Source organism: Suncus etruscus, chromosome 11 (genome assembly GCF_024139225.1).
Source record: "Suncus etruscus isolate mSunEtr1 chromosome 11, mSunEtr1.pri.cur, whole genome shotgun sequence".
NCBI lineage: Eukaryota > Metazoa > Chordata > Mammalia > Eulipotyphla > Soricidae > Suncus > Suncus etruscus.
This window is the reverse complement of record NC_064858.1, coordinates 79,627,456-79,639,633: the sequence shown is the minus strand read 5'-3', so window position 1 is coordinate 79,639,633 and position 12,178 is coordinate 79,627,456. Positions and strand designations below refer to the sequence as shown.

General features: G+C 52.1%; 1 protein-coding gene across 1 annotated transcript; it reads left to right on the top strand.

Moving 5' to 3' along the window:
- The first annotated feature begins 1,812 nt into the window (after positions 1-1,812).
- On the top strand, positions 1,813-12,109 carry ITGB7 (integrin subunit beta 7). The gene is made up of 14 exons (XM_049783375.1): positions 1,813-2,013; positions 3,787-3,988; positions 4,072-4,242; positions 5,577-5,818; positions 6,123-6,281; positions 6,567-6,662; positions 6,907-6,996; positions 8,757-8,903; positions 9,927-10,120; positions 10,396-10,619; positions 10,845-11,064; positions 11,164-11,372; positions 11,631-11,791; positions 12,012-12,109. Exons 1-14 carry the CDS (start codon positions 1,813-1,815, stop codon positions 12,090-12,092), a joined length of 2,397 nt encoding a protein of 798 aa, XP_049639332.1. The 3' UTR covers positions 12,093-12,109.
- Positions 12,110-12,178: the final 69 nt, after the last annotated feature.

The window sequence follows — 12,178 nt, the reverse complement described above, 5'->3', positions numbered from 1 at the left end:
TCTGCCGAGACAAAGGGTTGAGTTACTTTGGTTTGCAGTGCTAGGGATCAAACCCAAAGTCTCACAGATGCAAGCAAGTGCTTACTACTGAGCTAAGTTGGCTCCTGGGGTCGAGTTTGAGAATGACAGCCACAGGCCAATTTTAAGAATTGGGGGGCTGGGGCCGGAGCGATAGAACAGCAGGTAGGGCGCTTGCCTTGCACGCGCTTGACCTGAGTTCGGTCCCTGGCATCCCACATGGCCCCCTGAGCATGCCAGGAAGATGTCCTGAGCAAAGCTAGGAATAGCCCCTAAGCATCGCCGGGTGTGGTTAAAAAAAAAGACAAAAAAAAAAGAATTGGGGGGGGCCTCCCTTCCTTCCTCCCTACTTCCCTTCTTCCTTCCCTCTATCTTTCCCTCCCTCCTTTTTCTCTTCCCCCAAAAAAGAAAAAAAAAGAATGGGGGGTGTCTTCCCTTCAAATCGACAAGTCTCCTTTATTTTTAGTTATTTTGTTAGTTTGTTTTGGGGCCACACTTTACAGCGCTCAGGGGTTACTCCTGGTTCTGGTCTCAGAAATCACTTCTAGGGGCTGGAGAGATAGCACAGCAGCGTTTGCCTTGCAAGCAGCCGACCCAGGACCTAAGGTGGTTGATTTGAATCCTGGTGTCCCATATGGTCCCCTGTGCCTTCCAGGAGCTATTTCTGAGCAGATAGCCAGGAGTAACCCCTGAGCACTGCCGGGTGTGGCCCAAAAACTAAAAAAAAAAAAAAAAAATCACTTCTAGCAGGCTCGGGAAACTATATGGAATTATGAGGATTGAACTCAGGTCATCTGTGTGCAAGGCAAAAGCCCTATACACTGTGCTATCACTCTGGCCCCTAGTTTATTTAATAATTTTTTTAGGGGCCGGAGAGATAGAATGGAGGTGGGGGCATTTGCCTTGCATGCAGAAGGAGGGTGGTTCGAATCCCGGCATCCCATATGGCATATGAATATGCCAGGAGCTGTTTCTGAGCGTAGAGGAGCAAGGAGTAACCCCTGAGTGCTGCTGGGTGTGACCCAAAACACACACAAAAATTTTTTTTTAAATTAAATCACTGTGATACACAGTGGATAGTTGAGTTTCATTCAAAAAATTTTCCAACATCCATCCCTTTACCTGTGTTCATTTCCTGCCATCAGTTTCTCCAGTTTTTCTCTGTACCCTCAGCCTACCTCTAAGGCAGATACTTTTCTTATCTCTTTCCTTTTTTTCAGGCATATCACTTTACTTCCTTTTAGCACCTAGTTCTTGCCCAGAGTGATTATTTTCAATTATTATTGTCTTAGTGGTCCTTTCTCTGTCCTAACTACAGTCCCTACCCCCATTATTTCTTTCTTTCTTTCTTTTTTTTTTGGGGGGGGGGGTCAGACCCAGCATTGCTTAGGGGTCATTCCTGGCTCTACGCTCAGAAATTGCTCCTGGCAGGCTCGGGGGACCACATGGGATGCCGGGATTCAATCCACCTTCCTTCCGCATGCAAGGAAACAAACGTCTTATCTCCATGCTATCTCTCTGTCCACCCCCCACCCCCATCATTTCTATTGTCTTTGGTTTTTGGGTATTATTATCATACTATGGGCTTTTTTTTTCCTGGGTTGTACCTGGCAATGCTCAGGGTTTACTCCTGATTTTGCACTCAGGAATCATGTAGCTGGTGTCATGTGTCTGCATGATGCCAGGGATCTAACTCAGTTTAGCTGAGTGTAAGGCAACTGCATGATTGCAGATTAGTGCAATCATTCTGTCTGCTCCTCTGATTCATTTACCTTTTAAATCCTATTATAGGTCATGGTGGCCTCGTCACTGGTCCTTGTTTTCCTGTTGGCCCTGAACAGAGGTGTAAGCGAGATTGATGTCAAGGTCTCGTCTCTAGGGGACATCACAGAATGGGGGAACTCTGATCTGTCCATATCAGGGTCCTGCCAGCCAGCCTCTTCCTGTCAGAAGTGCATTCTCTCACATCCGAGCTGTGCCTGGTGCAAGCAACTGGTAATGAGGGTCAATGGCCTTTGACTTTTGTGTTTATGTGTGTGTATGTGAGTAGTTACATGTGATAGATGCAATTATATAATATATGTGGATGCTTGGGCACATCTGTGACATACTCTGTGTGACCTAGTCTGTGTACCCAAGACTAAGGGGTATAGTTGTGTGTAAATATGTGTGTGTATATTCATGAATATGACTCCCATCTGTGTAAGTTATGTCTTTCTCTGTGTTCAGGTGGAGCTTGTAATTGTGAATTTGGAGGAAGGATGTGGGAACTCATTCTTTTGTGTAAGGTAGAGAGATATTTAGATATGACAAAGTGTATTTATCAGCTTGGGGGCTGTCATGGTGTGTGAAGGGATTGCTGGAGAGATAGTACAGTGAATAAGGTGCTTGTCTTGCATGCAGCTGACCTGGAATCAATTCTTGGCACCACATGTAGCCCCTAAGTACTACCAGGAGTGATCTCTGAGTGTAGAACCAGAAATAAGGTCTGAGTATCACTGAGAGCTCAACCTCAAGACAAAAATAAAACAAAATAATACAAAAGACACCCCAATCCCCCACAAGCCATGTACTTGGTGCTTAAACAATAGGAACTTATTTCTTAAAGTTCTAGAGGCTGGTTAGGGCCAGAGAGCTAGCACAGTGGGAAGGGCACTTCCTAGTGGACACACCATTCCCTAGCAGTTCTGGGATATGAATCAGAGTTGATGCTCTTCGTTATGCTGCAGAATGTGACTAGGAAAGTATAAGAGAGCCTTCTTCTTTCATTGGAAGCCTGTGGGCTCTAGGGGAACTAGAAAGGTCCTAAGAAAGATCCTAGGGAGTCTAGGGAGTGGTGGGGCATTCCCACCCAACCCTCATTGGCCAAACACCAATGAGGTGTTCTCTCTTTTGTCTTACAAGGACAGCTGTTAAATAATGGCCTTGCTGCAGGGTTGCTGAGCTGTGGTTGGGGGACAAAATTGTATTCTCAAAGGGAGCAGAGGGGCCAAGTGCTAGTACAGAGGGTAGGGCATTTGCCTTTCACGAAGCCAACCTTGGTTCTATCCCTGGAATCTCATATGGTGTCCTGAGCCTGCCAGGAGTAATTCCTGAGTATAGAGCCAGGAGTAACCCCTGAGCTTCACCAGTGTGACCCCTAAAACAAAAACAAAGATAGATGAAATGAGCTAAAGGCAAAATGCTGAAAGAGGCCCTTGTCCTAGCTGAGCAACCCAGGGCGGGAAACAGGCCTAGGTCTGGGGGCAGCTCAGAGAAGGAGAATCAGGAGCAGAGGTGCCAGCCCCCACTGGCTGTGTGTGGCCTTCCTTCCAGAGACGCCAGGCAAACCATTTCCTTCCCTCCCAGCAACAGCCAGTCCCTGACAATTCTAACCACACAGTGGGCAGGAGTCTTTCCCTTGCCAGGAACTGTGGGTCTTACCTGAGCTCCTTACCATTTGGGCCAGGGGAAGGGGTTTAGAAACAAGATCCTCTGTAGTGGTCAGCACCCCCCAATTGCAACAGGAAATCAGTGGTCCTAGAGTGGGGAAGGGTAGGTGGCTGGAGTCCAGATAAGGAAAGGGGAGTGGAGAGAAAGGAAGGCTAGGAAGTGGGGCTCTGCCACAGTAGAGGGCCGGGTTCAAGGGGAGGGTGACAGGAAGGGGAGGCAGAAGGAGGCAGCTGGGCTGCGAGAGGGAAGTACTTAGAAGTAGTGGGTGGTTTTGGAAGCAGAACCACCAAGGGGTCCACGGTGAGGAATGGGTACGAGGTTTGGGTTGCCTTGCAGAACTTCACAGCATCAGGGGAAGCGGAGGAGAGACGCTGCGCTACGCGCCAGGAGCTGCTGCATCGCGGCTGTCCACCAGAAGAGCTGGAGGTGCCTCTTGGCCGCCAGGAGGTGATGCAGAACCGGCCGCTGAGCCAGGGCGAGCGTGGCGAGGGGGCCACGCAGCTGGCCCCACAGCGGGTCCGGATCTCACTGCGACTGCGTGAGTGCCAGGGAGGGTGGGCAGAGGGCCCGCAGCCTGGGCAGGTTTCGAATGCACCCCTGTGACCGGTCTGCAACCTCCAGGAGAGCCTCAGGAGCTGCAGGTGCGCTTCCTCCGTGCTGAAGGCTACCCGGTGGACCTGTACTACCTGATGGACCTGAGCTACTCCATGAAGGATGACCTGGAACGCGTGCGCCAGCTGGGGCAGGACCTGTTGGCCGGGCTGCAGAACCTCACCCGCTCTGTGCGCATCGGTGAGCCGAGCCCAAGGTGTTTTCCACACACACGCGTGCATGCACACACAGGGGCAACACACACAGCCCCCATCAGCCCTTTCCCGGTTGCAGTGTCTGGTTTCTGGACGATATTCTGCTCATGCACTGTGCTTAGAGAATATTGGTGTCTGGCATGGAACCCGAACATGCTGAGCAGATTTTCAACTCCCTCCCAGTTTCCTTCCAACTGGGCAGACCTCTATCAGGACAGAGGTCTCTGACCTCTATCTCCAAGGCCATTTGTCTTCTGGACAAGAGCCACAGGACTTACTAGATGGGCCAGTGGGGCTCATTGTACTGGAATAAGGGAGGCCTAGAGCCCGCAGAGACTGTTCAAATTGCTCAGAGCGCTGGGCCAAACCCTGAAGTCCAGATATCACCATCTTGGCCTAGATCTCTTGGACAAGGCCCAAAGGCCAAGCCACAGCTTGCACATCCTAACAGTAGTCAAGATCTCCTCCTTGGAGTTGGAGAGGTAGTCCAGGGGTTAAAGCACTGGCTAGGTTTGTGGCTGGCCACTAGCACTGCATATGGTCCCCAGAGCTCTGACAGGTATGATCCCTGAGAGCAAAGTCAGGAGTAAGCATAGAGCATCAATAGGTCCCAAATGAGTAACAAACAAAAATAAAATCCTTTGGGTTTTTTTTTTTGTTTGTTTGTTTTTTGTTTTTTGGGCCACACCCGGCGGTGCTCAGGGGTTACTCCTGGCTGTCTGCTCAGAAATAGCTCCTGGCAGGCACGGGGGACCATATGGGACACCGGGATTCGAACCAACCACCTTTGGTCCTGGATCAGCTGCTTGCAAGGCAAACGCCGCTGTGCTATCTCTCCGGGCCCAAATCCTTTGGTTTTATGTTGGGAGAACACTCTGTCACTAGCCTTTCTCCCCAGCTTTTTTTTTGTTTTTGTTTCTGTTTTTGGGCCACACCTGGCGGCGCTCAGGGGTTGCTCCTGGCTGTCTGCTCAGAAATAGCTCCTGGAAGGCACGTGGAACCATATGGGATTCGAACCAACCACCTTTGGTCCTGATCGGCTGCTTGCAAGGCAAATGCCGCTGTGCTATCTCTCTGGGCCCTCTCCCCAGCTTTTAACCCATGTGTTCTCTCAGAATCCTCCATTTCCTCTTCCCCAAGTTGGCCATTCACCCTTTTGCCCCTATCAGGATTGAGCCCTACCCTCTAGGAGCACCATTTCCCATGCCCTCCTTTTTGCCCATTCTGTCCATCACGCCACTTCCCTCTGGACCTGCAGCAGGGCACTTGCCTGTCTCCGGCTTTTCAGTAACCTCTGCTACCTGTCACCCTCCATCCCAGGCTTTGGCTCCTTTGTGGACAAAACGGTGCTGCCTTTTGTGAGCACGGTGCCCTCCAAGCTTCGCCACCCCTGCCCCACGAGGCAGGAACGCTGCCAGCCACCTTTCAGCTTCCACCATGTGCTGCCCCTAACAGGGGATGCTGAGGCCTTTGAGCAGGAGGTGGGGCGCCAGAGTGTTTCTGGTAACCTGGACTCACCTGAAGGTGGTTTCGATGCCATTCTACAGGCTGCCCTTTGCCAGGTGAGGAGGGGCTTCCCTCGGGTGAATTCATTCACAGCCTAGCCTTGGTGGCTTGTAGAGTAGTCTGGCAATTTTCTGGTGGGCTGAGGGAAATATCTTAAGGTAGAGAGCCATGTTTTTCTAGCTCATAGGAAGTCCCCTGCTGGACTGGCCAAGAATCCCTATTTGGGAAACTGGGGAAAGCTTGGGAGCTGGAGGCAGGAATGGATAAAATGACTCAAGGCGAGGCTGGCTGAGTCCATGGCTGGCCAAGCTGACTGGTGGCCACTCCCCACATGCTTTGCTTCCCTCCACCGAACCCCAGAGGCAGATTGGCTGGAGAAACGTGTCCCGGCTGCTGGTGTTTACCTCGGATGACACATTCCACACAGCTGGGGACGGGAAGCTGGGGGGCATTTTCATGCCCAGCGATGGCCATTGCCACTTGGACAGCAATGGCCTCTACAGTCGAAGCCCAGATTTTGTGAGTTCCCTATTACATCCTCACTCTTCTTCTCCCAGGCCCCACTTCCCCAAGACTACTGTCCTTCCCAGCCATCAACCCCTGCCTTCCCCAGTAGCTCCTCCACTCCTGTCCCTCCATGCCTCACTCTACCCTGAGGAATTGCCCTCCTTTTTGCCAAACCTCAGGCCCTCTCCAACTGGCACTATTCTGGTTCCCTGGGCTGAGGACACATTGCATATGGTGGTGGTGGGTAGGCTGGGCTGGATTCTGGGGCTCACCTGTGTCTCTCACTTTCCACTCCAGGACTACCCGTCTGTGGGTCAGGTTGCCCAGGCCCTCTCAGCAGCAAATATCCAGCCTATTTTTGCTGTCACCAGTGCCACACTGCCGGTCTACCAGGTGAGAACTGCCTTTCCAAGACCCATGGACAGGGAGCTGGAGTGGGAGAGCACAGGTCTTGCAGGTGCCAGGCCCTGGGTTTGATTCCTGGCACTGTTAGCCCTTTGAGCAATCATGATATAGCCCAAGGGGCCTGAAAATACATAAACAGACTCCATCTCCTCCCCCCACATGCCTTCTTTCTAGAACCCTACTTACCCCTTTCCCTGAGACCCATAATGTTCCTTCACTGCACCCAACTCAGGAGCTGAGTAAGCTGATTCCGAAGTCAGCGGTGGGGCTGCTGAGCGAGGACTCCAGCAACGTGGTGCAGCTCATCATCAATGCGTACAAGGTAGTGCAGGGAAGGCAGTGAACATGGCACTGAAGAGCCCAGAAGAAACGGCCCTAATTGGGGGAGAGGAGTGGAACCACACCCAGTGGGGCTCAGGGGTTACTCCTGGCTCTGTGTTCAGGGATCAATCACTCTTGGCAGTGCTTGGGAACCAATGGGGTCAGCTACATGCAAGGCAAGCACTTCCACACTTTACTGTTTCTCTGGACTCCCAAACCATAGTTTTGTTTTGTTTTTTTTTGTGCCACACCCGGTGATGCTCAGTGGTTACCCCTGGCTATGCACTCAGAAATTGTTCCTGGCTTGGGGGACTTTATGAGACACCGGGGGATTGAACTGTGGTCCATCCTAGGTCAGTTGTGTGCAAAGCAAACACCTTACTGCTGCATCACCATTCTGTCCCCCCAAACCATAGATTTTTATGGTAGAATCATTATAATCCCATTCCCCCCCCCCAGTTTTTGGGCCATACTCAGTAGTGCTTAATAGGCTCTGTATACAGGGATCACACCTAACAGGGTTTGGGGAACAGGGATTGAACTCAGATTGGCCATACATGCAAGGTTACTGCTTTCTTGCTGTACTGTTTCTCAGGCTCACATTTTCTTTTTTTTTTCTTTTTTTTTTTTTTTTTGGCTATTAGGACATGCCTGTTGGCACTCAGGAGTCACTTCTGGCAGGCTTGGGGGACTATATGGGATGCCAGGGATTGAACCCGGGATTGGCCGCATGCACGGCAAACACCTTACCTGCTGTGCAATCACTCTGGCTCTTCATTCTTTATTATTACTTGGGTTTAGGTCTTATTTCTGCAACTAGACTGTAGGCTGTTTTTGTTTGTTTGGTGTTTAGCCACACCTGGCAGGTTCAGGGAACCATACAGGATGGCAGAGATTGAAGCTAGGTTGCATGTGTGCAAGGCAAGCACATTACCCACTATCTCTCCAATCCCCATAGGCTAAAATCAAAACCTATTTAGTTTTTGGGCCAGGTGGTGCTCAGGGACTTTTCCTGGCTCTGTGCTCAGAACCTATTCCTCATCTGGCTCTGTGGTTGTGCTTGGGAAACCATGTGGTGCTAGGGCATATCTAACTGGAGTAGTCACATGCAAGGCAAGGCAAAATCTTACCTCCTGCACTGTCTCTCCAGCCTTAGATTAAGAGCTTTTGGATAGTAGGAAGCCTGATTAAACCCATGGACAGAAAATTCAAGACAGTATCTATTTGCCCATGATACAGTCAAAGGAAAGAAAGCCTTAGTCACACAGGTTTGATGTCTTGGGGTATGGAAAATGTCTCTTTAACACCTCTAAACGCACTCGTCCCCGTGCCAGCAGGTCTTAGAGCACCCATAGTGAAATGCTTTAGAGGCTTCGGGATCCCATGCGCTCCACTTCAACTTCTCACAGCTCTCTTCCAGGAGCCGGAGAGATAGCACAGCGGCGTTTGCCTTGCAAGCAGCCGATCCAGGACCTAAGGTGGTTGGTTCGAATCCTGGTGTCTCATATGGTCCCCCATGCCTGCCAGGAGCTATTTCTGAGCAGATAGCCAGGAGTAACCTTTGAGCACCGCCGGGTGTGGCCCAAAAGCCAAAAAACAAACAAACAAACAAACAAACAAACAAAAAAAAACAAGAAATGGGCAGAGTAAAGAGCCCTTTCTGGGCTGAGGGCAAGAAGGGCAGCACTGAGGAACCTGGGAAAGCTGGAGAGGCCAAGGGGCCTAGACCTCCCTGCAATGGTCACTTTCCTTTCCTCACAGAACCTGTCATCCACTGTGACCCTGGAGCACTCCCCCCTCCCTGTGGGGGTCCACATTTCTTACAAATCGCAGTGCGGGGGTTCAGAGAGGACGGCAGAAGAGGCTGGGGCCCGAGGCCAGTGCACCAACGTGGGGATCAACCAGACGGTGAGAGCAAGTCAGAAAAGTCAGAAGAAGTAGGGGCAGGAATGAAAAAAACCAAAGTGGCAAGATGTGGGAGAATGTGGCCGTGCGGTGGTGCAAGGGGTACGGCGTCTGCCTAGCCCGTGCTAGCCTAGGACAGCCACGGGTCAGTCCCCGTTTCCCATATGGTTCCCAAGCCAGGAGCGATTTCTGAGCACATAGCCAGGAGTAACCCTTGAGCATCAACGGGTGTGGCCCAAAAACCAAAAAATAAAAAAAAACAAACAAAAACCAAAAAACAAGGGCCCGGAGAAATAGCACAGTGGCGTTTGCCTTGCAAGCAGCCGATCCAGGACCTAAGGTGGTTGGTTCGAATCCCGGTGTCACATATGGTCCCCTGTGCCTGCCAGGAGCTATTTCTGAGCAGACAGCCAGGAGTAACCCCTGAGCACCGCTGGGTGTGGCCCAAAAACCAAAAACCAAGAAAACCCCCCCCCCCCAAAAAAAAACCATGTGGGGGAAGACATGAAAACAGTGCACAAGCATGGGGCAGCCATCCACCATCCTTTGTGGAAGGACTCGAAGGATTTCCTCATGTGTTTCTGTACCATGTTTGTGACCGTAGTCTTGTTTTTTTGGTTTGCTTTTGGTTTTGAGCCATACCCATCATTGTCACTCAGGAGTTACTCCTGGATCTGTGCTCAGAAATTGCTTCTGGCAGGTTTAGAGGACCAGATGGGATGCTGGGAATTGAACCATCCTCCGTCCTGGGTAGGCCATGTGCAAGGCAAACACCCTTCCACTGTGCTATCACTCCAGCCCCCTTGTTTTGGTTTCTTGGGGGCACACCTGGTGTTTTTCAGGGCTTACTCCTGGCTCTGAGTTCAGGGGTCACTCTTGGTGGGCTTAGGAAACCATACTGGGTGCCAGGGATCAACCCTGGTTGGCTTGTGCAAGGCAAGAACCCTTCCTGGGTGTTGGGTTTGGGTGGTGTGAGGTGGTGTGTGATCCTCGCCTGCTTTCTGCCCCTCCTCGTCTTGTCCTCAGGTGACTTTCAGGGTCAGTCTCCAAGCCACCCAGTGCCTCCCTGAGCCCCACATATTGAGGTTCCGAGCTCTGGGTTTCTCAGAAGAGCTGGCTGTGGAGCTGCACACGTTGTGTGACTGTAATTGCAGTGATACTCAGCTCCAGGCTCCCCACTGCAGTGGTGGCCATGGGCACCTGCAGTGTGGGGTGTGCAGGTGAGAAAGGTCTTCTTCCTATCCCCTTGGGGTGCCCCACATATGGCTAGCTCCTGTGTCCATCACTGGCTTCCATCCTCCCTCCGGAATCTCAGGATGCCTTTTTCCTAAGTCCCTAAACTCAGCTCTTTAACTGGGCCCCTGATATCAGGGCCTTCCCTCCTCCATTCTGGCTGCTCTGTCCTCCCTGCTTCAGCTGTCTGCCTTGGTTTTCTGGAGGCCTCTGAGGAGAGCGCCTCTCTCTGACCCCTTTCCCTGCCCTTTCCTCTTTCCAGTTGTGCTCCTGGTCGCCTGGGCCGGCTCTGTGAGTGCTCAGAAGCAGAGCTGTCGTCCCCAGATTTGGAATCCGGGTGCCGGGGTGCTAACGGGACAGGGCTCCTGTGCAGTGGGAAGGGCCGCTGCCAGTGTGGTCGGTGCAGCTGCAGTGGCCAGAGCTCAGGGCGTCTGTGCGAGTGTGACGATGCCAGCTGTGAGCGCCACGAAGGCATCCTTTGTGGAGGTACCTGGAGACTGGGATAGGGTTGTGGATTTCAGAGACACTTTCAAGAAGCTCTGGGCACTGGATGGCACTAAAGACCCTAGATTCTAGTACTGGAGCTGGAACACATGCTTGGCACGGGAGGAGGGGCCTGGGCACCCAGGACAGTTCTAGGTATTCAGAGAGGCAAGTGATATCCAGCTGTGTGGGGAGCTTGTAAGTCATTTGTGGCTGGCTCTGTCTCAGGTTTTGGTCGCTGTCAATGTGGAGTGTGTCACTGTCAAGCCAACCGCACGGGCAGAGCATGCGAGTGCAGCGGGGACACTGATGGCTGTGTGAGCTCTGAGGGTGGGCTTTGCAGTGGGCATGGCCACTGCAAATGCAACCGCTGCCAGTGCCTGGACGGCTATTATGGGGCCGTGTGTGACCAGTGCCCAGGCTGCAGAACATCATGTGAGAGCCACAGGTGAATTTAATGGGGCTTCACTGAGATGCTCCAGTTGTCTGCTTGGTATGGTGTGGGTGGCACCTGCCCAGTAGGAACTAACTGGAACTTGTTGGACAGGGACTGTGCTGAGTGTGGGGCCTTTGGCACAGGACCCCTGGCAGCCAACTGCAGCGCGGCTTGTGCCCATGTCAACGTGACTCTGGCTGTGGGCCCAGTCCTGGATGACAACTGGTGTAAAGTATGGACCCTGGATAATCAGTTCTTCTTTTTCCTGGTGGAGGACCAAGCCGGAGGCAAAACGGTGCTGAGAGTGAGACCGCCAGAGAGTAAGTGGGCAGCAGTGCCGGGACCGTGACACCAGTGATGTAAACTGCTCTGGGGGTAGGGAGCTAAGCTGGTAGAAGCCAGGCGAAGGGTTGGAGCAGCTGTGAACACGCGCAAAGCAGAGGTGAACTAGGACAGAGCTCTGGCCTCCAGAACTCTGCCTCAATGACAGGCAGGAATGGAAAGGCTGAGAGGGACTGGGCATGCACCAGAAGGGATCCTTGCCATGCCTAGTGCCGATTCTTTCCACCCACTTGCAGAGGTCGTAGACCACACCCTGGCCACCGTGCTGGGCTGTGTCGGGGGCATCGTGGCTGTGGGTTTGGGATTGGTCCTGGCATATCGGCTGTCCGTGGAAATCTATGACCGTCGAGAATACAAGCGCTTTGAGAAGGAGCAGCAGCAACTCAACTGGAAGCAGGTAGGAAGCCTGTGCTTCAGGTCCTCAGGGTTGTGTGTTCTTGGCTAGGTATCTTCTGAACCCTGCTAGTAAAGGGCCCTAGCCCCATAGTTCATGTCTGCCCCCCGACAAGTAGTTCCTCCATCCTTCCATCAGCTCCTCAGGCCTGGAGCTTCTTTGGACCAGACCAAGGGGATGACTGGGCCCTTTGCTTATCTTTCCCAACCTCTTTCTGTTTTAGGAAAACAATCCTCTCTACAAAAGTGCTATCACAACCACCATCAACCCCCGCTTTCAAGAGGCAGAGCATCCCCATTCCTGAAGGAGGCAGGGGAATCTTCACACCACATCTCTTCTCTTTGGGAGGATGGTGTTCTGGTATGGGACCACCCGCTGCTGAATAGCCTG

Excerpts from the sequence above, each read along its gene's own strand:
- ITGB7 (XM_049783375.1), top strand. The coding sequence starts at position 1,813 with ATGGTGGCCTCGTCACTGGTCCTTGTTTTCCTGTTGGCCCTGAACAGA. Across the intron at positions 4,243-5,576 it reads CACCCGCTCTGTGCGCATCG|GCTTTGGCTCCTTTGTGGAC; the intron begins GTGAGCCGAGCC and ends CCTCCATCCCAG. Across the intron at positions 8,904-9,926 it reads ACGTGGGGATCAACCAGACG|GTGACTTTCAGGGTCAGTCT; the intron begins GTGAGAGCAAGT and ends TCTTGTCCTCAG.